The 26,054-nt window shown below is 42.0% G+C and overlaps 1 protein-coding gene across 1 annotated transcript; it reads left to right on the forward strand.

Moving 5' to 3' along the window:
* Positions 1-12,898: 12,898 nt before the first annotated feature.
* On the forward strand, positions 12,899-21,537 carry LOC123425442 (protein CHROMATIN REMODELING 35-like). Its single transcript, XM_045109145.1, has 6 exons — positions 12,899-13,074; positions 16,584-17,167; positions 17,494-17,793; positions 18,249-18,416; positions 19,256-21,092; positions 21,184-21,537. Exons 1-5 carry the CDS (start codon positions 12,930-12,932, stop codon positions 21,017-21,019), a joined length of 2,961 nt encoding a protein of 986 aa, XP_044965080.1. The 5' UTR covers positions 12,899-12,929; the 3' UTR covers positions 21,020-21,092; positions 21,184-21,537.
* The last annotated feature ends 4,517 nt before the right edge of the window (positions 21,538-26,054 follow it).

Below are 26,054 nucleotides of genomic sequence, written 5' to 3' on the forward strand. Positions count from 1 at the left end.
ATAATGGTATGTTATTTCTAGTGTTTTAATAAAAATTAGCTAGACTTCCATCTAAATGACATAATTAGCTTAGTTAGCTCCAAAATGGCTTAATAAGCATAGTTTCCTCCGGAATGACCTATTTTACCCAAGTTAGCTCTGAAACGACCTATAGTTAGCTAGGCTTCCACCTAAATGACATAATTAGCTTAGTTAGCTCCAAAATGGTCTATTTAAAAAAACATGACCTATACTTAGCTAATTATCCTCGAAATGACATGATTAGCTCCAAAAAGGCATTCTTAGCTAATTTAGCCCGAAGAAGGGGGCAAGAGGAGAAGAAAGAGGAAAAATGAAAGGAAGGAAGAAGAAGAAGAAGAAGAAGGGAAGAAGAAGAAGAGAAGAAGAAGGATAAGAAAAGGAGAAGGAGGAGAAGAAGGAGAAGGAGCTCCTCCTTCTCCTTCTTCTTCCTCCTTCTTCCTCCTTCTCCTTCTCCTTCTTCTTCTCCTCTTCCTTCTCCTCCTCCTCCTCCTCCTCCTCCTTCTTTTACTTCTTCTTCTCTTCTTGCTTCTACTCTTTCTCTTCTTCTACGTAGCTTAGACTCATCCAAGAAACACTAAATTGGCTAATTATCCTACAAAATGACATAATTAGCTTAGTTAGCTCCAAAATGACCGATTTGATAAAAAATGACCTATAGTTAGCTAAGTTCTCTCCTAAATGACATAATAAGGCTTACGTAGCTGCAAGATGACCTATTCCCCCTAACTTAGGTATTAAATGGCCTATAATCAGCCTAGCTAGATCCAAAATGGCTTAATAAGCATAGTTTGCTCCGGAATGACCTATTTTACCCAAGTTAGCTCCGAAATGACCTATAGTTAGCTAGGCTTCCACCTAAATGACATAATTAGCTTAGTTAGCTCCAAAATGGTCTATTTAATAAAACATGACCTATACTTAGCTAATTATCCTCGAAATGACATAATTAGCTCCAAAAAGGCATTCTTAGCTAATTTAGCCCGAAGAAGGGGACAAGAGGAGAAGAAAGAGGAAAAATGAAAGGAAGGAAGAAGAAGAAGAAGAGAAGAAGAAGGATAAGAAGAAGGAGAAGGAGGAGAAGAAGGAGAAGGAGCTCCTCCTTCTCCTCCTTCTTCCTCCTTCTCCCTTCTCCTTCTTCTTTTCTTCTTCTTCTCCTCTTCCTTCTCCTTCTCCTCCTCCTCCTCCTCCTCCTTCTTCTTCTTTTACTTCTTCTTCTCTTCTTGCTTCTTCTCTTTCTCTTCTTCTATGTAGCTTAGACTCATCCAAGAAAGACTAAATTGGCTAATTATCCTACAAAATGACATAATTAGCTTAGTTAGCTCCAAAATGACCTATTTAATAAAAAATGACCTATAGTTAGCTAAGTTCTCTCTTAAATGACATAATAAGGCTTACGTAGCTGCGAAATGACCTATTCCCCCTAACTTAGGTATTAAATGGTCTATAATTAGCCTAGCTAGATCCAAAATGGCTTAATAAGCATAGTTTGCTCTGGAATGACCTATTTTACCCAAGTTAGCTCCGAAACGACCTATAGTTAGCTAGGCTTCCACCTAAATGACATAATTAGCTTAGTTAGCTCCAAAATGGTCTATTTAATAAAACATGACCTATACTTAGCTAATTATCCTCGAAATGACATAATTAGCTCCAAAAAGGCATCCTTAGCTAATTTAGCCCGAAGAAGGGGACAAGAGGAGAAGAAAGAGGAAAAAGAAAGGAAGGAAGAAGAAGAAGAAGAGAAGAAGAAGAAGAGAAGAAGAAGGATAAGAAGAAGGAGAAGAAGGAGGAGAATAAGGAGAAGGAGCTCCTCCTTCTCCTTCTTCTTCCTCCTTCTTCCTCCTTCTCCTTCTCCTTCTTCTTTTCTTCTTCTTCTCCTCTTCCTTCTCCTTCTCCTCCTCCTCCTCCTCCTTATTCTTTTACTTCCTCTTCTCTTCTTGCTTCTTCTCTTTCCCTTCTTCTACGTAGCTTACACTCATCCAAGAAAGACTAAATTGGCTAATTATCCTACAAAATTACATAATTAGCTTAGTTAGCTCCAAAATGACCTATTTAATAAAAAATGACCTATAGTTAGCTAAGTTTTATCCTAAATGACATAATAAGGCTTACGTAGCTGCAAGATGACCCATTCCCCCTAACTTAGGTATTAAATGACCTATAATTAGCCTAGCTAGATCCAAAATGGCTTAATAAGCATAGTTTGCTCCGGAATGACACATTTTACCCAAGTTAGCTCCGAAATGACCTATAGTTAGCTAGGCTTCCACCTAAATGACATAATTAGCTTAGTTAACTCCAAAATGGTCTATTTAATAAAACATGACCTATACTTAGCTAATTATCCTCGAAATGACATAATTAGCTCCAAAAAGGCATTCTTAGCTAATTTAGCGCATAGAAGGGGACAAGAGGAGAAGAAAGAGGAAAAATGAAAGGAAGGAAGAAGAAGAAGAAGAAAAGAAGAAGAAGGAGAAGGAGGAAGAAGAAGGAGAAGGAGAAGGAGGAGAGAAACTCCTTCGCCTTCTTCTCCTTCTTCTTGTCCTTCTTCTTATCTTCTTCTCCTCCTTATCCTCCTTCTCGTCCTCCTCCTCCTTCTTCTTCTTTTTCTTCTTCTTCTTCTCTTATTGCTTCTTCTCTTCTTGTTTCTTCTCTTTCTTCTTCTACGTAGGTTATTTTCCCCAACAAAGACATACTTAGCTAATTATCCTCCAAAATGACATAATTAGCATAGTTAGGTAAAAACATCATAAGAACCTTGGTTAGCTCATTAAAATGACTAATTTAGCTCCAAAATGATATAATAAGGTCAAAATGGATTAATAATCATAGTTGGCTACAAAATGACATATTTTATCCAAGTTAGCTCTAGAATGACCTATACTTAGCTAAGTTCTCTCCTAAATGACATAATAAGGCTATGTAGCTCCGAGATGACCTATTCCACCTAACTTAGCTATTAAATGGCCGATACTTAGCTAATTTCTCTCCAAAATAACCTATATACTTCTTCATCTAGTATTATTCTTATAACTTTCTTATTTATCATTTTGCAGATTACATTCCTTCACGGGAAGCTTGGATTATATTGATGGAATGCTTGAAGATGATCTCTTGTATTGAAACTATTGTAGTATATGGATATATATGAAACTTTGTATGCATGTGGATGAAACTGGTGTAATATATGGTTTGGTACGGATGGAACTTGCATAATATGTATGTACTATGGATGAAAGTTATTTTAATATGGTTATGAATATGAAAATAAATTTATTTATGTCAAATATATATATATATATATCCTGATTATTGTGAAAAATGCTGGATATAATAAGAAATAAATTAAAAAGGGGCTGGTTCCCCCCTTTGCCGTCTGCCCCCACATGGCAAAGGGGTATGGCAGACGGCAAAGAGGGGAGAGAGAGGGGGCTGGTTCCCCCCTTTGCCGTCTACCCCCACATGGCAAAGGGGGGATGGCAGACGGCAAAGAGGGGGAGAGAGGGGGCTGGTTCCCCCCTTTGCCGTCTGCCCCCACATGGCAAAGGGGGGAACCAGCCCCCTCTCTCTCCCCTCTTTGTCGTCTGCCCCCACATGGAAAAGGGGGGATGGCAGACGACAAAGAGGGGAGAGAGAGGGGGTTGGTTCCCCCCTTTGTCGTCTGCCCCCACATGGCAAAGGGGGGATGGCAGACGGCAAAGAGAGGAGGCCTGTCGTTAACACTTAACGGGACCATTGGTGTATGTGTCGTCCCATTTAATTTGTCGTCTGCCCCCTCATGGCAAAGATTCTTTGTCGTCCGCTTTAAAAAAAACAGACGGCAAAGAACCTCTTCACCGGATTTTTGTTGCCGTCTACTTTGCCGTCTGCTGACCGACGGCAAAGCCTCTGCCGTCCGTGGTTCCCCCCTTTGTCGTCTACCAGGGCAGATGGAAAATTTCTGAATTTCAGTAGTGTTAGACAACATCATGACAAACTACTCTCAATGGCACACTGAAAGGTCACCTACTAGTAAGAAGGTACACCCTATAGAAGAAATTAACTCGTTGAGTGCTAAGATGGATGAGTTAATGATTTTGGTTTCTAGTAGAAGTGCTCCTTTGGATCCTAATGGTATGCCCTTGTCTTCTTTGATTGAGAGTAGCAACTCTAGCTTGGACGTTAATTTTGTTGGTAGGAATAACTTTGGCAACGACAGTGCTTTTAGAGGAAACTATGTTCCTAGGCCTTTTCCTAGTAACTCCTCTAATAACTTTGGCAACTCCTACAACAATGCTCATGGAAATTACAATAGATTACCCTCTGATCTAGAGAGTAATATCAAAGAGTTCATCAACTCTCAAAAGATTTTCAATGCGTCCATAGAGGAAAAGCTACTCAAAATTGACGATTTGGCTAAGAGCGTTGATAGAATTTCTAGTGATGTTGATGCTTTGAAAGTTAGATGTGTTCCTCCCAAAATCAGCATGGATGAAACTTTGAAAGCTATGCGTGTTTCCATGATTGAGAGCCAAGAAAGAACCGCCCAAATTCGTGCTAGGCATGAATGGCTTAAAAAGGCGTGTTCTCGTGATAAGAATCACGAAGATCTTAAAGTGCTTGGTGTGACTCCCATTGAATCTTTGTTTTCTTGTGTCAAACCTAATGATTATGGGGTTGTATATGAATCCACTTTGGTTGAAACGTAACCCAATGATTCGGAGTCCATCTATCTTGATGCTAAAAGCATTGAAAGTGGAGTAGAAGACGTTAAAACTTTGAGTAGTAATGAAATTACTACCGTGGATTTCAAGGAATTCAATTATGATAGTTGCTCCTTGATTGAATGCATTTCTTTGATGCAATCCATGTTAAACTCTCCACACGCTTATAGCCAAAACAAAGCCTTTACCGATCATATCGTCGAAGCTATGATAAAATCTCTTGAAGAGAAACTTGAATTGGAAGTCTATATCCCTAGAAAGCTTCATGATGAGTGGGAACCTACCATCAAAATCAAAATCAAAAACTATGAATGCAATGCTTTGTGTGATTTGAGTGCTAGTGTTTCTGCGATTCCAAGGTCTTTATGTGATGTTCTGGGTTTTAATGAGATTGAAGAGTGTTCTCTTAATTTGCATCTTGCTGATTCTACTGTCAAGAAACCCATGGGAAGGATCAATGATGTTCCTATTATTGCAAATAGGAACTATGAACCCGTGGATTTCATTGTGCTTGACATTGATTGCAATCCTACATGCCCTATTATTCTTGGTAGACCTTTCCTAAGGACTATAGGTGCTATCATCGATATGAAGGAAGGGAATATTAGATTTCAATTTCCTTTAAGGAAGGGCATGGAACACTTTCCTAGAAAGAAAATAAGATTGCCTTATGAATCCATGAGGAGGGCCACTTATGGTTTGAGCACCAAAGACGACGATACGTGATTCTATCGCTTTTATGCCTAGATAAGGGCGTTAAACAATAGCGCTTGTTGGAAGGCAACCCAATGAATTTATCTTTTTCTTTCTGTTTTGTTGCGTCCACACCATCATAATTCTGTTGTGATTGTGTTTTTTGTGTTTGAGCCAAGCAAAACCTTTATGACTAGTCTCGGTAATGGTTGTTTGATCCTGCTGGAAAAAGACAAAAACGTTTTGCTCACGAGATGATTTTTAATTTTTATTTAGAAAGAGCTTTTGACTTGATTCTTTTTGCTGCTGGTATATATTCTTTTTTCCCAGGCCGTCATAATTTTTCAGATTTTTTGAGGTACCAAAAGTATACGAAGTATACATATTGCTATAGACTAGTCTGTTTTTGACAGATTCTGTTTTTGTTGAGTTGGTTGCTTGTTTTGATGAAACTATGGTTAGTATCGGGGGGTACTAGCCATGGAAAAGTGAGAATAAAGTAGCCCAACATCAATATAGATAGAATTCAAGTTTTCTACAGTACCAAAAGAAGTGGTAGTTTGTTTTCTTGTGCTAGTGTTATCACGAGTTTCTGTTTAAGTTTTGTGTTGTGAAGTTTTCAAGTTTTGGGTGATGTTCTCATGGACGATGAGATAAGGAGTGGAAAGAGCTCAAGTTTGGGGATTCCCAAGGCATCCCAAGCCAAATTCAAGGACACCAAAAAGCCTAAGCTTGGGGATGTCCCGGGAAGGCATCCCCTCTTTCGTCTTCAATCCATCGGTAACATTACTTGGAGCTATATTTTTATTCACCACATGATATGTGTTTTGCTTGGAGTGTCTTGTATCTTAGGAGTCTTTTCTTTTTGTTGTGTCACAATCATCCTTGCTGCACACCTTTTTGAGAGAGAGAGAGACATGCACTCATCGTGATTTTGCTAGAATGCTCATAGTGCTTCACTTATATCTTTTGAGCTAGATACTTTTGCTCTTGTGCTTCACTTATATCTTTAGAGCACGGCGGTGCGTGATTTGGTAGTTGGCTTATGCCATGAAAGTAGTCCCAAAGGTGATAGATACCCAAAAAGGATGCAAAAACCTCCATCTTCATGTGCATTGAATAGAAAGAGAAGTTTTGATTCCTCTCAATTAGTTTTGACACGTGGATTCGGTAATATTAAGAGCTATGTTAGTAGGGTGTTGTGATTCTAGAAATACTTGTTTTGAAGTTAGTGATTCCCGTAGCATGCACGTATGGTGAACCGTTATGTTAGGAAGTCGGAGCATAATTGATCTATTGATTGTCATCCCTTGTGTTGAGGTCGGGATCGCGCGATGGTTAACACCTACCAACCCTTCCCCTCGGAGTATGCATTTAGCACTTTGTTTTGATTACTAATAAAAACATTCGCAACAAGTATGTAAGTTCTTCATGACTAATGTGAGTCCATGGTATAGATGCACTTTCACCTCGCACCATTGCTAGCCTCTCTAGTGCCGCGCAATTCTCGCCGGTGCACAAACCCACCAAATTCCTTCCTCAAACAGCCACCATACCTACCTACTATGGCATTTTCATAGCCATTTCGAGATATATTGCCATGCAACTCCCACCGTTCCGTCTCATGACTTGTGTCGTCACTCTCATATTGCCATTGCATGATCATAAGATAGCTAGCGATATGTTTCAACGTCATACGCCTTGCTAGATCGTTGCACATCCCGATACATTGCCGGAGGCATTTCCTATGGAGTCATCATCATCATTTTGAGCTGTGAGTAAATAAAAGTGTGATGATCATCATTATTAGAGCATTGTCCCATGTGAGGAAATAGAAATAAAAATAGAAGAGGCCAAAGAGACCAAGAATAAAAATAAAATAAAATAAGCCTAAGAGCCCAAATGAAAAAAAGAAAAGAGAGAAAAATAGAGAAGGGACAATGCTACTATCTTTTTCCACACTTGTGCTTCATGATAGCACCATGTTCTTCATGATTGAGAGCTTCTTGCTTTGTCACTACCATATGCTAGTGGAAATCTTCATTATATAACTTGGCTTGTATAATCCAATGATGGGCTTCCTCAATATTGCCCTAGGTCTTCGTGAGCAAGCAAGTTGGATGCACACCCACTAGTTCTCCTTTTGAGCTTCCACATACTTATAGCTCTAGTGCATCTCTTGTATGGCAATCCCTACTCATTCACATTGATATATATTAATGGGCATCTCCATAACCCTTGGATATGCCGAGTCAATGTGACCATCTCCTTCTTTTTGTCTCACAATCACCACCACACTCTATTCCACCTATAGTGTTATATCCATGGCTCGCGCTCATGTATTGCGTGATAGTTATAAAAAGTTTGAGAAAGTAAGAGTGCGAAAACAATTACTTGGCCAATACCGGGGTTGTGCATGATTTACATTAGTTGTGTGAGGATGATGGAGCATAGCCAGACTATATGATTTTGTGGGGATAACTTTCATTGGCCTTGTTATTTTGAAAATTCATGATTACCTTGCTAGTTTGCTTGAAGTATTATTGTTTTCATGTCAATAGCAAACTATTGTTTCGAATCTTACGAATCTGAACATTCCTGTCTCATGAAAGAAGTTGCAAAGGACAACTATGCTAGGTAGCATTCCACATCAAAAATTCATTCTTTATCACTTCCCTACTCGAGGACGAGCAGGAGTTAAGCTTGGGGATGCTTGATACGTCTCCAACGTATCTATAATTTTTGATGGTTTCATGCTATTATCTTGTCAAACTTTGGATGTTATGCATGCCTTTTATATATTTTTTCGGACTAACTTATTAACTCAGTGCCAAGTGCGAGTTCCTGTTTTTTTCCATGTTTTTGACCCCTTCCAGAGGAGATTTTGAAACGGAGTCCAAACGGAAGAAAATCCCCGAAAAGATTTTTTCCGGAACGGAAGAAGATCAGGAAGCTTGAGAGCCAAGGCAGGGGAGCCTCACGGGACCCACAAGCCCCCACCCCGCGACCAGGGGGGAGGCCGCGGCCCACAGGCTTGTGGGCCCCCTGGGCGCCCTCTGCCCTCGGGGTTGCGCCTATAAATTCCCTAAAAATCCCAAAAAAAATTAGGAGATCATCGAAATTACTTTTTCGCCGCCGCAAGCTTCTGTCTCCGCAAGATCCCATCTGGGGCACGTTCTGGTGCCCTACCGGAGGGGAGATTCGGATATGGAGGGCTTCTTCATCAACACCATCACCTCTTCGATGATGCGTGAGTAGTTCACCATAGACCTACGGGTCCATAGCTAGTAACTAGATGGCTTCTTCTCTCTCTTGGATCTTCAATACAAAGTTCTCCATGATCTTCATGGAGATCTATCCGATGTAATCTTCTTTTGCGGTGTCTTTGTCGAGATCCGATGAATTGTGGATTTATGATCAGATTATCTATGAATCTTATTTGAGTTTCTTCTGATCTCTCTTATGCATGATTTCATATCCTTGTAATTCTCTTCGAGTTGTGGGTTTTGTCTGTCCAACTAGATCTATGATTCTTGCAATGGGAGAAGTGCTTGGTTTTGGGTTCATACCGTGCGGTGACCTCACCCAGTGACAAAAGGGGTAGCGAGGCACGCATCATGTTGTTTCCATCAAGGGTAAAAAGATGGGGTTTTCATCATTGGTTTGAGATTATCCATCTACATCATGTTATCTTGCTTAAGGCGTTACTCTGTTCGTCATGAACTCAATACACTAGATGCATGCTGGATAGCGGTCGATGTGTGGAGTAATAGTAGTAGATGCAGAAAGTATGTATGATCATTGCCTTAGATATCGTCATGACTTTGCGCGGTTCTATCAATTGCTCGACAGTAATTTGTTCAGCCACTCTGATATTTGCTATTTTGGGAGAAGCCTCTAGTGAACACTATGGCCCCCAGGGTCTACTCCACACCATATTTTCAGCCTTACACTTTTTACTTCGTTGCACTTTCCGCCTTCAGATCTCACTTTGCAAACAATCTTGAAGGGATTGACAACCCCTTTGAAGCGTTGGGTGCAAGCTTGTTTGTGTTTGCGCAGGTACTCTGGACTTGACGAGACCCTCCTTCTGGATCGATACCTTGGTTCTCAAACTGAGGGAAATACTTACTGCTTCTGTGCTGCATCACCCTTTCCTCTTCAAGGGAAAAACCAACGCAAGCCCAGTCTCCGTCAACGTGTCAATTTTTGGCGTTGTTGTTTGAGAAGTAGCAATAGGCATCACGTCTGTGTCAAGTAGACTGAAACAATTCTGATCTACTACTATTACTCCACACATCGACCGACTCATGCCTACATCTAGAGTATTAAGTTCATGAAGAACAGAGTAACACATTAGTTAATATGACATGATGTAGAGGGATAAACTCAAGCAATATGATGAAAACCCCATCTTTTTATCCTTGATGGAAAAATTGCAATACGTGCCTCGCTACCTCTACTTTGTCACTGGGTGAGGACACCGCAAGATTGAACCCAAAACTAAGCACTTCTCCCATTGCAAGAATTACCAATCTAGTTGACCAAACCAAACTAATAACTCGAAGAGACTTGCTAACATATGAAATCATGCATATAAGAACTCAGAGAAGATTCAAATAATATTCATAGATAATCTGAACATAAACCCATAATTCATCGGATCTCGACAAACACACCGTAAAAGAGTATTACATCGGATAGATCTTCATAAAGATTATGAAGAACATGGTATTGAAGAACAAAGAGAGAGAAGAAGCCATCTAGCTACTAGCTATGGACCCATAGGTGTGTGGTGAACTACTCACGCATCATCGAAGGGCCAATGGAGTTGACGTAGATGCCCTTCATGATCGATTCCCCCTCCGGCAGATTACCGGAAAAGGCTCCCACGTTGGATCTCATGAGAGGAGAGGCTCCCGACGGCGAAAAAGTATTTTTGTTGCTCTTTTGGTATTGGGGGAATGTTTGGGAATTCATAGGAGGATGATTAGGGTTAGGAAGCCTGCAGGGGGGGCCACAAGCCAGGGGCGCCCCCCCTAGGGCGCCCCCTGCAGGCTTGTCGTCTTCCGACAGGTCTCTTGCCCCCCTCTCCAAGTGTGACAGGTTTCTTCTGGTCCAAGAAAATTCATTCCTGAGATTTTATTCCGTTTGGACTCCGTTTAATATTCCTTATCTGCAATACTTAAAAACAAGGAAAAAACAAAAACTGACACTAGGTTCTAGATTAATAGGTTAGTCCCCAAAATAATATAAAATAGCATATTAATGCATATAAAACATAAAAAACCGATAATATAATAGCATGAAATAATCAAAAATTATAGATACGTTGGAAACGTATCAAGCATCCCCAAGCTTAATTCATGCTCGTCCTCGAGTAGGTAAATGATAAAAACATAATTTTTGATGTGGAATGCTACCTAACATATTTATCCATGTAATATTATTTATTGTGGCATGAATATTCATATCCATAAAATTCAAAACAAAAGTCTGATATTGACATAAAAACAATAATACTTCAAGCGTACTGCACCTCCCACTTAATCTCATTTATCTCCCATTTGCTCATTTTCCATGTGTTGGCTTGATTTCGTCTATAAATAACCCATTTCTTTTGAAAACAAAATAAAACATGATATTTGAAATCCTTTGAACTCATTAGTCATTAGTGACAATATTTGAACGGATACTTTGGTTTTTATGAAATAAATATCCTACTTTAAACTCAAGTCTGGTGAGCGTAAAAATAACACTCATCAGCCTCTATCTTCTTTCATTGTCGCTTCCACGCTTCCCTCTTGGATGATGTTGTCATCCTCTTGTGCTTGTACTCCTGCTCGACAAGTGTGGAGCTCCACTCAAACCTATACATGCATGGAAGGGGGTGAAGTAGTATACCATCAAACGGAGCATCAAGTAGACACAAAAATGATAGAATTCACCTTAGTATATGTGACGTGTGTGTTCCTTGACGATGGAGCCAAGTCCATAATGATGACCCTAGGGTGCTGCATCAAGAAGGAAGCAATGTGCTTTTCTTAATAAAATATTATTTTGTGTTAATTAATCTAAAAGTCAAATGGCGAATCGAGGGCTCAACAAGTGACCTTATTGGAAATACCAAAACCAATGATCCAAGAAATACCAAAACCAAAGCCCAACCTAGGCCCAATAACTATCTCGCCCACCTTGTTTGCTGTCCAAGATAATGAAACAATGTTATTGAACCATGTTTTACTATTATGTTGGCATACATTATTGCTTAATACATTTATTTTGTGGTTAAAAATCTGATAGCGAATCAACAACCTAACAGGTGAAAATCGGATCCAATAAAATTTATGATTTAATTATCGGTCTATTTTCTTAAACTGTGATCTAAACCTACCCTTGTCCTATGACCATAAGTGCGCATAAGATGGTATCACACAAAGTACAAGGGCATGCATCCCATTTCTGTCAAAAGTATTGTCACATCTTTGTAAGAAACATCGAGTACAACGTAGACACACACACAACAACTACTAAAGACTAGAATCACAAAGCTTCGATAACCAATATGACCTCCTGATAATTTTATAATGCATTAACGAGACATCAAATCATCAAAAACACTAGATTGGAGTCGTGTAAAGAAATTTATTAAGATCAAAGAAATCATCACTAAGACCTCACTAATACAAAACGGTGCCTCATGATAAAAAATAATTCATATTAGGCCTTGTTTGGAACCACAATAGATTATGATAATCTGGATTATGAAGATAGATTATATAATCTGGTTTATAAGAATAATCTAGTTGGGCATGTTTGGAGGCCAGATTATATAAACTGTAATCCAGGTTTTACATTGCATAATGACCTGACTGTCCTTTGTTTAAAAAAAAGAGGGTGTGGTGGTGGCAGGAATGTAATTATCTCCAACTTTACAAGGGTAATGGGTCATTTGCAATCCATAATCTAATTTTAGCTGGGGTAGAGTAGATTGTGAGTTTTTAATAGTTTGTCCATCTAGTTTTTATAATCTACACCATAATCTGCCATGTTTGAAGACATAATAGATTATAAAAACTAGATTATATAATTTAAATGGTCCCAAACAGGACCTTAATAGAACATTAAAATTTACAATATGGCCTTTCAATAAAAGAATAATCCATATTAATGATACAGTAAATCATTAAAACACGACTCTTACCACCAAACGAAATCACCGCTGGCGTGTTGATATTGACAGATACGTCACCTCACAGTAAATAATAACCCGCATTAATGAGGTTTAATCATGATGGGACCACCCACCAAACCATTCAACTATGCTTGGCTCTTCTCACTCACTGAAAGTGACTGTTTGTAACTGACATGTGGACCCGCCAGGTGGTGGGCCCACGTACCAGCCACCGAAATCAAGGCGCGGGAGTACCTCACACACAGAATGTGCGGCCCCATCGAACTGAACCTTTTTATGCAACGTTTACTGAACCTTTTTATGCAACGGGGAAACCAATGCGGCGGAGCAAGGAGACCGTGGCGCCACCCGCCGCTTTCCCCAGTCCTCTCCTCCTCTCCGCCCCGCTCCAAAAACCACAGTGCCGCGCTTCGCCGCCGTCAGCGGCCATGGACGTCGCCCCCGGCGAGGCGGCGCCCTCTGGTGAGCATCCTCCTCCTCTGCCTCCTCCTCTCCCTGGACGTGACGTGATCCCGCCGTGGTGGGTTCTCTGCCACGCCTGCGCCGGTGGTATCGGGCCTGGTCTCGCGCGCGCGACCGGTGGGGGCATTTGCGTCGGCATAAATAGGGCCGGTGCTGCATTTGCGTTCGCGTTGTACGTTGGGAAGAGGGGTTGGGCTAGATTGATTGGGATTCATGGCGGTCTGGGATTTTGTCAGGGTTGGACGGGGGTGAGAAGATTGCGTGTCACCATTTTTCACAGGGTCTCCAGGTTTGGACAGCAAAATAAAGATTCACTATTCGAAGGGATTTAATAACCTTTTTTGTATAAATAAAAGGGATTTAATATTTGGTTGAATAGTTTGCGCTTCACATGTTTGGAGCCCAAATGCTCATTTCATAGCTCAAATGTTCCCCGTGCCGGATGGCAACAAAAAAGTATCTAGACACATTTTAGTGTTACATCCGTATCTAGAAAAATCTAATACAAGCAAGTTGGGATGGAGGTAATATTAACTGGAGTATATGTCACAAAAATTATACCACGGGAATCCTCTTTCCAATACAAATCCAATAATGTATTTTTTGTAACAAATACGTAGATCATATTTTGCTAGTTATATAGATGGTCAAACTTTGACCCAGAATAAACAAATCTAGACAGAGGGAGTACCTATTCTGCTTAGTTTCCGTTTCCTGTATGAGTCATGCACCCTAAATCAATGCTTTACTGTTGTGCCAAACCATAAAGAATGGTGTATGCTTATAATTTGTAAAAAAATTAAAAGTCACAGGGTGGGTGGGTGGAGCTCCCCACCTGAATTTGATCTCGTTCGAAGAAGCTTATAATTTGCATGGAGTACTGAAATGATGTTAGCATCCCAATTTACCACTTGGGAACTCATTGTGACTCTCAGTACAAAAGCTTTTGCTTGGGCATGGTGTGTGCTTACAGTTAGTGACATTTGTGGTCTTCTCTGCAAGTACCATTTTAAGCCTGTTTTGGAGCCTGAAGTTGCTGTTTTTTGGATTTCTTTTGTTTAGCTTGAGAGCTAGGGTTTGGGGAGAAGTTGATTGCCACTAAATCCATCCATTTAACATTGAAGTTTAGGTTATTTGGCCTCACCTTGCTTGTTGGCTACGCCTTTGTGTTTTTCTTTTCTTTAGTCGCTCTTTTGGCTGGGCATTCTGAGCATGATTAGAAGCAAAGAGCAGTTTCTGAGTTTGTACTAATGCATACCGTAGATGGTTTTGCCAGTGTGCCTGTATGGCTACTAGCTTTATGCATGCTCTGTTCCTGAAATCACGGCGTATATTTTCTTCTTCTTCCGCTCTTCAGTGAAAGAAGGCGCAAGCTTAGTTTTGCACAACAATTTCTGAACCCTCCTGTCATGCCACGATTACAGGCACGTATTCCCGCATCCTAGTCTCCACTTATCCCCCCTGTCTCCTACACTTCTACTTCCTACTTCCTTTTTCCATCCATGCTCGTCGTGTTGCTCGACACCCTGCTCGGCTTGCTTGCTGGTGTGGGCACCTGACACCCTTTGTGGCCACTCTGCATCTACAACTGGCAAAGCCTAGCTGGGTACACCCTTGGCGGTTGTCGGCGCCAAGGATTTATTGACCTCGGCCAGTGTACTCGTGCGAGCCCAAAGTCAAGTCCGGCGTGAAGTTCTCGCGCCGGCACTGCCATGGTCTCGGTCCGGCGTGACCATTCAGCAAAGACAAACGAGTGAGTGTCAAGCCACTAACATAAAGAATCATCAACAGAGTTGGAAGAGAGTTGGGGAGTGGAACGCTCTTAGTCAAGCTCCGTGGTTTAGGTCCATGGAAGATTGGAGAAGAGAGTGGTGACCATGGTGTTTAGGAAGGTTGTTTTTATGGGTTAACTACAAAATTGGACTTGTATAATCAAGTTGGCGTTCATACTGAACATATTTCAGTGAAGCATCTATTCTAATCCCTCCCTTCAAATGCCTTCCCTCCATTTTCATGGAAATTTCAATACTAAAATTTGTGGTGAAGCAATGGTTTTCATCAGTCTCATAATGCAACGCACAGCCAGTGCCTGGGCCATGCACGAGAACCAGCAACGCAACGAGGAGTTGCATGGTGTGGGAGGGAGTTTGCGTGGGGCGGGCGTGGGATGCTCGCCGCAATCATTTGCACGGCTAGTTTTTTTCACGAAAAGGAGGATGACCCCCCGGCCTCTGCATCTGATAAAAAATGGGGGAGATTTTCACTTCCCGGCCTCTGCACCAACTAGGGATGCATACAACCATTTTAGTATGAGTACCAAGATAAACATGGTCCTCAGAATTTTTTTAAATGAGTATCAAGACATTTCTTGATGAGTGGTTCCACCACACACCAAACTTGATCCTCAATAAACGGGGGAAAACCCTGTGCATCACCTGTCAATTCTAGGAATTGAACTCGGGTCGTTAGGCTGCACAACCGCATGCCCAACCACTCAGCCAACGCTCTCTTTGCTAAAAAAATGGGAGAGATTTTCACTTCCCGGCCTCTGCACCAACTAGGGATGCATACAACCATTTTAGTATGAGTACCAAGTAAAACACGGTCCTTAGAATTTTTTTAAATGAGTATCAAGATATTTCTTGATGAGTGGTTCCACCACACACCAAACTTGATCCTCAATAAACGGGGGAAAACCCTGTGCATCACCTGTCAATTCTAGGAATTGAACTCGGGTCGTTAGGATGCACAAACGCATGCCCAACCAATGAGCCAAGGCTCTCTTTGCAATTATGCCACTATCAACGCTGGTGGAGACCGAGGAGCTCAAGCGCGTGTAAGGAGGGTGCGATGAGATTGGTAGGGGCAAAGGAGTCCAGATCAACGAAAATTTCCACGGCCTGCTCCTGTTTTCGTTTTATTGCCAGAAGATGTGTGCCATGCTTTCAGGAATGGAGGGAGTAAGTTTCATTATTGTTGAATCGGATTTTATCGAGTGAAATTCAGAGATCCATGCCAAATGTAAGGAACCTATGAGAAAGAAGTCACACAAAGGTTTACTGATCAGCACCATGGATGTTGGGCTAGCCAGCCTGGGTTTGATCATCAGCTCTATCTTAATTTGGTTGACACCTAGCCCCACCAACGCATCACTCTTTTTTTCAGTGTAAGCCTACGAGTGATGAATAATAGTGCCTATTTGTTCATCGCTTACTATGCTTGTGTTAAATAAGTGGTGGGTTGGCTACTGCATAACGGTCACTGCATTTTATGATTATTATAGTTATCCACATGAAACTGTCTGCTTTTAGTTATAATTGCCTTGTACGCATCCTACAATTTACTGTCCACCTTGCATGCGACTTATACAGAATAGCAGAAGAGTATTGCTGATACCAATTTATTTCCTCACTCTTGTATGATAAGTAGCAGAAGAGTATTGCTGATACCAATTTATTTTCTCTCTCTTGTATGACAAGTAATCATTAATCAATCATCTATCTTTGTAGGCATGTATTACCACACAAAAAGGAAGCCTTCTGACCCCATCAGTGGCCTTTCACTTCCTGGTGCAAAGATGGTTGGCAATTGGGGATTTGGCAGTGTTACCAAGGACTGGGAAAGTGTGAATGCTCGGAAGTTCCAATTTATAAATTTCCTTTCTACTCTGCGTAAGCCCACTCAGAGTTATGTGGCGTGTGCTGAAGCTAATATGATTTATAGCTCTGTCGAGCAAACAGAGCAGAAAAAGAGCGAAGTGCTAATAATTCTTGATTCGGATAATGAAGATGAAAGCATGGCAGCATACAAACAACTTACGCCTGAGAAAAACAAACAGCTCTCATCTGAGAAAAACAAGCACCTGATACCATCGGAAAATGCTGGTACTCTCACAACATGTGTGGCAACCCAAGGAATTGCCGACGTAAATGAGACCATGCGTGATGGAGACCAAAACAGTCATATTGTTCCATATGGTCAAAGTGCAACTTTAATGAATCAGTATCCTTTACCCCGCTATCAACCATCAGTTCAGTTTGAGAGAGTTGTATTGCAGAAAAGACCTGAGGAGGAACGTATCCATGATCTGGCTGTATGTACTTCTTTACTTGCAATTTTTTTTCACCGAACTTTTACTTCTACACACTGTATTGTTGTTTTTGCTCTACATGCTTGTACCGACAAGGTAATCGATTGTATCAACGTTGCACTGCACATTGGTATCTCTGAAGGGCACTGTGAATATGCTATCTTTGTCTTCAGTGTTTTCTTGATGTTCTTCCATCTAATTGTTTAATGCATCTTAGTTTCACAAATAGCTGAACAATGGAGTACAAATGTTTTATATTTACTGAATCTATTCCAATTCAAAGCTGAAAGTTTTCATCTTCTAGCCATAACTCTTCCTGGTCAATGTAGGTTGCAAGCCACGCGGAGAAAATGGCAGAAACACTTGTTTTCCCTTCTCTTCCTAAGGAGAGAAAACAACGGAAATATGACCCAAGCTCCCAGACAGACGGAGATGCTGAAGCTGGGCCAAGAAAAAGAAAAAGGAAAGGCAAAAATGAAGCGAGTCCAGCAGTATTTGATTTGCCCTCAAAAACTTACAATCCTGTCGAGGAAGATGAGCCTATGGAGGAAGAGGATAAACCAGAAAATGAAAGTGATGATCTCGATGGTTTCTGGAATGAATACTCACTGGCTCTGGAAAGCTCTAAGGTACAAATTGTAATCACAGACATGATTTTTGTTGCCGTACCATTTTGACATCTATCATATTGTAAATTAATAGTTCTGCTTATAAATGCATGCTATGTCATTATTTTATCTGAAAATCAAACTGCTTTGCACAAGGGGGTAAATCCACATAGCGCCCCCAAACACACGCACACACAACCCACCCGTCCACCCAACAGGACTCATGTGGTGCTCCCTACATGGCATCCATGGTTCAACTGTGCAATACCGGTGAACAGAACAGCTTGGTCTGGGGATTGGGGGGCGGATATAAACGGTTTGAGAATAGGTGAGGGGGCAGATTACCTGGTTAAATGAGCTCAGCTCAATATCTGGGAAGCAGTGTAAGAGAAATATGCGTTACCTCATTTTTAGTTAACTTGTCAATCTTCATTTGTGTTGTTTGCCATGATGATTTAGTTATATTTATTGGCCAGCTTGACACAGCTGAAGAGGTAGCCAGTGAGAAAGAAGTGGGTGAAAAAGAGGTGGACAATGACTGCAGTCATGACATACGGATTCATGAAGACCTGGGCCATGTATGCCGTGTCTGTGGTATGATTGTGAGAAGGGCTGACATGATCTTTGATTATCAATGGAAAAAGGTATGTTATTACTTGTTTGTTTAAGATAAGTGATGCTTCTCTAACTCCGAGCTTGTTTAGCAATGTAAATCGTTCTCTATATGCATGTGGTTTACATTTTTGGGAAGTTCTTACCAAGTATCCTTTTTAGCAACTAGCAAAGTGACCTGCAAGCACACACATGCATCATTTTTAGTATGCTGAATCTGCTTTTAGATATATTTTTTATTTCATTTTACATTGTTTTGAACAAATACGCTGTTTAAAAGCCAACCACCTAAGTGGGCACAATATGCCAACCATACCTGAGAATCAGTCCATACCATTTTAACCGACAAAATGTACACATTTGATCATGCCACACAGCCAGATGATGCACCTCATGGCCTATTATTTTGATTATTCTTATATTTCCCCCATGAAGAAACTTTCCTAGTATAGCACATATAGTTGTTATTTTCTGATCTTCAGTATCAACTGCTCTGCATTATAATTTATAATTTTTCACAAATGTCATGAATGCTGCACGTATTGTCTTTGTTTGGCATTTCGTTTGCTGGAGAGGTCATGTCAGAACGAATTATAAAATCCAATGGATATAATAAGCTGATCTGTTTGACAAATGGTTTGATGTTTTGCATTTTTCTAAATTTCTAGTCTACAATTCTATTTTCTACCCTAACGTGCCTTCAGTATATACTAGATAGATGGTTTAACTGTGGAACATTGCACAAGAGATGGATTTAGTAACAAACATGAAACTTCGATATCCATCATAATTTCTAATGTTACATGGCAATCGTGAAATTCAAATGTATGATTGGAACAATGAATTGACATTATGTTTACCTCTTTGTCAGCCATCAAGGTCAAGATCATATTTCAGTGAAACACGCTCAAAGGATTCTGATGACATTGTCATTGGTGATGTTAGAGTCACTGAAGAACTCATGGCTTTAGATGTTGCCATTCATCCAAGACATGCAAAGCAAATGAGAGCACATCAGTTGGCAGGTTTCCACTTTCTGGTGAAGAATTTAGTCTCTGACAAACCAGGAGGTTGCATTCTAGCTCATGCCCCTGGTTCGGGGAAAACATTTATGCTGATTAGTTTCATTCAGAGCTTCTTGGCAAGGTACCCCTCTTCAAGGCCCCTTGTTATACTTCCTAAAGGCATATTAGGTACATGGAAGAGGGAATTTCAACGGTGGCAAGTGGAGGATATACCACTGTATGACTTTTATTCTGTCAAGGCTGAGAAGAGAGCAGAGCAGTTGGAAATCCTGAAATCTTGGCAAGCCAAAATGAGCATTCTATTTCTTGGATACAAGCAGTTTTCTCAGATCGTTTGCAGTGATGGTGGTGGCAACGTCGCAGCTGCGTGCCGGGACATGTTGCTTAAGGTCCCTAGCCTACTGATAATGGATGAGGGCCATACACCTAGGAATCGGGAGACTGATGTACTAGAGTCATTGAGCAGAGTCCAAACTCCACGTAAGGTGGTCCTATCTGGTACACTTTTCCAGAATCATGTCAGTGAAGTGTTCAACATCTTGAACCTTGTACGCCCAAAGTTTCTTAAGTCGGATTCATCTCGTCCTATTGTTAAACGTATAATGAGTCAAGTAGCAATATCAGGTGGCAGAATTTCAAAAGGGTCTGCTGATAATGCATTCACTGAGTCAGTAGAAGAGACCCTGCTGCATGATGATAACTTCACGAGAAAAGCACATGTCATTAGAAGTCTCAGAGAACTAACAAAAGATGTGCTTCATTACTACAAGGGTGACATCTTAGATGAACTACCTGGCCTAGTAGACATCAGCGTCTTCTTGAAACTCAGTCCCAAGCAGAAAGAAATTGTTCATAAGTTGGAATCCTATGAGAAGTTCAAAAGAAGCGCCATAGGAACTGCAGTGTACATGCATCCTTGTCTGTCAGGAATGTCAGAATTTGATGCTGCAGATAGGGCTATCAACCTAACAAATGCAAGCATTGATAGTTTGGTTGAGTCGATCAACGTGACAGATGGTGTGAAGGCCAGGTTTTTCACTAACATCCTGGCGCTTGCGAATTCTGCAGGAGAGAAGGTGCTTGCTTTTGGTCAGTACATACTACCCATGAAATTTTTGGAGAGGCTATTGGTAAAGACAAGGGGCTGGAATGTAGGAAAGGAGATCTTTGTGATCAATGGCGATACTAGTCAAGAAGAGAGAGAACTGGCCACGGATCAGTTTAATAACTCTGCTGATGCAAAAGTTCTGTTTGGCTCTATAAGGGCATGCGGGGAGGGCATCTCCCTCGTGGGCGCATCAAGAGTTGTCATTCTAGATGTTCACTTGAACCCCTCTGTTACTCGTCAGGCAATCGGGCGGGCTTTCAGGCCTGGGCAGCAGAAGAAAGTCTTTGTGTACAGGCTCGTAGCCGCTGACTCTCAAGAGGAAAGCTTCCATCAAACTGCATTCAAGAAAGAAGTCATACCGAAGCTGTGGTTTGAATGGAGTGAGCAGCACTGCACGTCGGACGACTTCCGGCTGAACAAAGTTGATATCGATAACTGTGAAGATGAGCTGCTGGACAACAGAGCGATGCGGCAGGATATCAAGGTCCTGTATAAAAGGTGAAAGCGGGCTGGCCGCTGTGCACCATGTACATATGCATTGCTGATCTTTCGAGGTCGGCATTGCTCTGAATGAAGTAAGTGCCCTCTAGAAATCATTTTTCACATGATGATACCTGTTTCTCCTTGTTTCACGTGATTTTATGACCGTTTGTTCTTCTGCTGCAGGGTGTTACAGCTGCTCCGTTGTGGTGGAACGCCAAGCCAAGGGTTTGCTGCCAGCGAGGGTTTTCTGTTGTTGGTGCCATTGCCCCACCTATGTGTATCCATCCAGTAACCTGTTTCGTAGTATGCGCCGATGACTTTGGACAGAAATTAGCTAGAGAACTGATCCTCGTCGCGTTTCTTGTTCAAGACTTCCAGGGCTAGCAGCTATGTTTGTTGCTTTTACCTTTTCGCGTAACAATAATGTCCAAATAGTATGTTGCTGTACTTGATGTCGCCCTTGGGCTGCACTCTGTTACCTAGGGTAAAAACTGAAAGTGGTTGCTCCGCACAGAAAACGCAGGTACTCTTTCTGCTTGTTTGGGTGCATGACTGAATGGTGGGCCATCAGGGGTGCCCTCAGGGCCTCTCATGCTGTCGTCCACTGCTGTTGTTTGGAATGAGGGGTATGTGTGGGTGGTTTCGTTGTGCGTTTGGTTATATTGTGCTTGTGTGTAGGTATGGTTGGTGCCCTGTTTACCCGCTCTAGTGGGTGCGGCGCTGTGTCACTGATGTTTCTGAACCTGATGTTATGCCATATCTCTCTGATGCATCACGATTCACTATTTCCCTTTGATTTCATCGAACCTGACGTCTTGTGCTGGCCCAAGATGTTGTAATATCGTTATACTCCCACTCCGTAGATGACCAGGTGATAGTGGCTACTGTTTGGCAAAACAGCTCATTATCTAACCTGAGGAACTGCCTTACTAATGCTGCATCAAGAGTATTGGATCATGTGTTGTTATTGTTGCAGGACTTTCAATACTCTGACCGACCAGACGAAAGATCGCTCATTATTGTTGCAGGACTTTCAATACTCTGATCAAAGAAAGATCGCTCACTCATGGTTTGCATTTCACGGCTAAAAACACTACAATACCATCGCTGTCGAAGATAACTTCGACTTGCATCTTGTGCTCGTTTGGTCATCCAAGATGGCGATCAATGTCAAGCTATTTGGCTGGCTGGCTCCTCTTCCTCGATGGGCTAAACACCAAGGCCAATATGCTTCATAAATAGGATGTCACGTAAGGTATGTGCACGGGGGAGCCACCCCATACTCTTACCCACTCCCCCTTAGTTTATCCATCACCCTTACCCATATTCAGTAACAGATACAATTTTTTTCATACCCGTTACCCTACATGGTAGATGGATACCCGTGTGTAAAATTATCCATGTTTGTTTGAATAATGTATAGTCATATTCAACAACATAAAGTCATAGTTTAAAGAAATAGATTAAAACAACATATACTTATAATCAACATTGTATAAGTCGTAAAGAACAACACATAGTCATATATTTCCAGTTCAAAAGTTTTTGACATAATGTAGACTTAGAGATAATTTTAAGTTTACATAGATTCTATATGGATACATGAGTATTATGGGTATTGGTTATATAATCTCATATCCGTACCCGTGTACCCGTTGGGTTTCAGTTTTTTCTATTTATATATCCATAGATAAATTTTTGTCCCATACCCTTACCCTAATAGGGTTTTTACCCGCAGGGTACGTAGGTAATGGGTACACATTGCCATCCCTATTAAATCAGCTGCTTGCCCAAGGTGTCAAGACCCATGTGAGGACGCCCTTCACCTCACTTGCCTGTGCTCATGTGTTCAAGTTTGGCTGCTACTAGGACTTTCTCCATCGAGCTCTTTGATTGACATCCAACAAGCTCCCTCTCCGGCCGACCTGAATCCCAACACCTGGACTTCTGTGGCATTGACTGTTCTATGGAAAATTTGGCTCTCAAGGAATGCCACTATTCAGAGACGAAGATCATGCCTTCAGAGTCACTTTGAAACATTGTTGCTGATTTTTCCCATTGGATTTATCATTTCAAAAACATTAAGCTTAGAGACCATGCTAGGCAGTGGCTTGATTTTCTCTCTTCTAGAATTCCCTCTACATGAGGCAGTGTTGCAATTCTCTCTGAACCTTATTTGAGTGGCAATATCTTCAGGTGGCAAAGCTCTCCCCGAGTGACCGTTCAAAACAAATAAATCATTATATGGTTGCCCATGATCTGCCTTTCTTGCGGATATGGCATCCTTTTTGTACTCAGCACAAAGGCAATATGTGTTATGTAGATGGTGTTGTTCTAAATATTTATTTGTAGTTAAATAATTTGTTTCTCATGTCATGATGAACCATGTCGTCCAAATGCATATGATAAATTATTATTCTTAGGTTCATGCCATGTCGTTATTTATTATTTATTTTCCTTTAGATGGCGTGAGGTGTATATAGTGGGCACTATCGGAATTTAGTTAGCTAAGACGAGTTAGAACATTAGTTGGGGTGGCCAAGTTTGGTTTAGTCGTGATAGATCTAAACCCAACCAACCCGTTCAATTTTCTCTACTCATCTTCAATTGTTTTACCTCTTTTGAAATCTCCATGTCCATCGAGATTTTGCTACCAATCCTTCCTAGAATGTATTTACTTTTGCTTCGCTGTTACTACGAGTAGGAGGTGACGATGCCGGGGAGGAGCACTACGAGGAAGACGGAAACAGGGCACTCGACAACGAAGGCATGCTTCCTTGTTTGATCATATTTATCCTATGTTTTACAAAATTTCATTGTGTTTTATGGTTACTATATGCATGCTATTTTTATCTCGTGCTTAGCGCGTCGAATGACACATTACCTTGATCCTCTTGTTGCCTATTCACTTGACACCTGAGTAGAATTATACACTATTTTGGTAAAATAGAGATGCTTAACCTTTATTACCCTATAGGTGCTTTATTGAATGACCTCTGAGTCATTAACAACTGAAACCTATCGTTGAGTTAGGCCGGTTGGCCCTTGTTGATCTCCTATATCCTCTTCTACTCTTAATGGGCGACAACTGAATCAAGGATTGAAGAAGCGATTGGTTGCCCTTCATAAGATGAAGGGGGCAATCCTTCTTCCGTGTCACATGAGACCTAATAAGTCTTGGATTTGAAGATTATGTTAACAGTACAACCACATGCTATATGGGCACTGGCTTGGTTGATTAGTTAGTTCACCCTTATTGTCATCATCGCCGTACAATAGATGGGATAGATGCCTTGTGAGGAGTATCCTCGGCACAAAAGGGGGGCCCAGACTGTGAACTGCGGTTATTTTCGTGTTGAAACATAGTGGGCTTGGCATAGTAAGTTTCGTCTAATGAAAGACCTCATCACAATCTCCATGTTGATATATCAAATGGTGTACTACACCAGCAAACACTGGTGGCAACAAGTCTGTCGGGGGGATAACCCCGGGGTAGGCTCATCGAGCCTGCTCCTTCATTTCCTGCTCAAAGGATATGAACAAACACAGTTCCCCAAGGCTCAAGTCTTCTGGCCGGCTAGGCCGCGCCTACCGGCTGGAGGACGAGGCGGCCATCTCTCTGGCCGGCCAGGCAACCCCTGCCGGCTAGAGACGAGACAGTTACTTCTTCCTGACCGGCTTGGTCAGGCCAGCCGGCTAGGAACAAGGCGGCCGTGCCCAAGCCGGCTAGCCAAGCAGGCTAGCCGGCCGGGGAACACAAGTCACATCAAATTGTAGGTCAGGATGAGACCTTACGATTAAAGGTAGCTACGCGTCAGCAAAGGTACTGGATCGGAGTGTCCGGCAGGTACGAGCGTCGGCGGCCACGCCGCTGACCTACCCCGGCTCTGATCCATCACCTAGCAAAGTGTCGGACCGTCACACTCCCACTCCATAACTGCACTCGGCGTGGGGAACAGTGGAGGCAGTCGTACTATCTGCCCATGACGAATCTCGCTGGACGACGCTCGACGTACAGCGCGTGCTCGACGTCAACCTTACGCGAGAGCTTCATTGGCCAGCCGGCGGGTCCCACAGCCAATCGAGACCATGCAGCCGGCGGGCCCCTCAAGTGACAAGACAAGACTCTCGTGGGCCCCTGGTCAGCCGGCAAGGCTGCCAGCCGGGTCCCACTCTTGTACCCTTTATCCATATTGTAGGCTGGTGGGTTCGTCTATAAAACCCCCCCGGTCGCCCTCCATGCAGGGGGAGATCACTCCATGATCGAACAACACTTCACACCCACCAACCACATAGAGAGAGGCAGAGACGAGCCGGCTGCTCCCCTCTTCCTCCTCCCAACACAGCTCTAGGAGCGACATTGTAATCCATTCATACACATCAAACACTCCGGCAGGACTAGGGGTCTTATCTCTATGGAGATCCCTGAACCTGGGTACATCGTGCGTTCCATGCTTGTACCAACCTCGTTCCCAGCGCCCTCCGTTGTCCCTTCGGTTCTCACCGACTTTAGCCTACCTATGGCATATGTTGTGAGTATTCACCGACATTTGGCGCCCACCGTGGGGCCGATCGCGGCAACGGTTGGCTTTACGCGCTGGGTGGGGGCCCGCACCTACGCCACCGGATGCATCGCGTCCGGATCGGTCATGCCCGTGGAGCCCGCTTTCGACGAGGCAACATCGATGATGATCAATGTCCCCGTCTGTTAGAGCATATATCTCCATATATGGTTTTGGTAATTGATGACAATTCCTATGGACTAATGGTTGCCTTAAGTTATATTTATAGGATTTGTCCATAGGCACTTCTTGAAGTCCATCTGTTGGGTTCAAGGAGTTTATATGATGACCAAGGTGGTATTCAAGGTATTATCCAAAGAATGGTCATAGAGACACAAGGTTGATCAAGATCTCAGACAAAGAGTAAATCAAGATGATCAACACACAAAGCGTACAAGATGCACCGAGAGGGATCAAGTGATCCCATGGTATGGTAAGCATTGTCCATTACGTGTTGGTGTACTAACCCAGGTCTTCGTGAGAGTTCTATGT

The sequence above is a fragment of the Hordeum vulgare genome, chromosome 2H (genome assembly GCF_904849725.1).
Source record: "Hordeum vulgare subsp. vulgare chromosome 2H, MorexV3_pseudomolecules_assembly, whole genome shotgun sequence".
Lineage (NCBI taxonomy): Eukaryota > Viridiplantae > Streptophyta > Magnoliopsida > Poales > Poaceae > Hordeum > Hordeum vulgare.

Excerpts from the sequence above, each read along its gene's own strand:
- LOC123425442 (XM_045109145.1), top strand. The coding sequence starts at position 12,930 with ATGCGGCGGAGCAAGGAGACCGTGGCGCCACCCGCCGCTTTCCCCAGT. Across the intron at positions 17,168-17,493 it reads AACGTATCCATGATCTGGCT|GTTGCAAGCCACGCGGAGAA; the intron begins GTATGTACTTCT and ends TGGTCAATGTAG. Across the intron at positions 17,794-18,248 it reads TGGCTCTGGAAAGCTCTAAG|CTTGACACAGCTGAAGAGGT; the intron begins GTACAAATTGTA and ends TTTATTGGCCAG.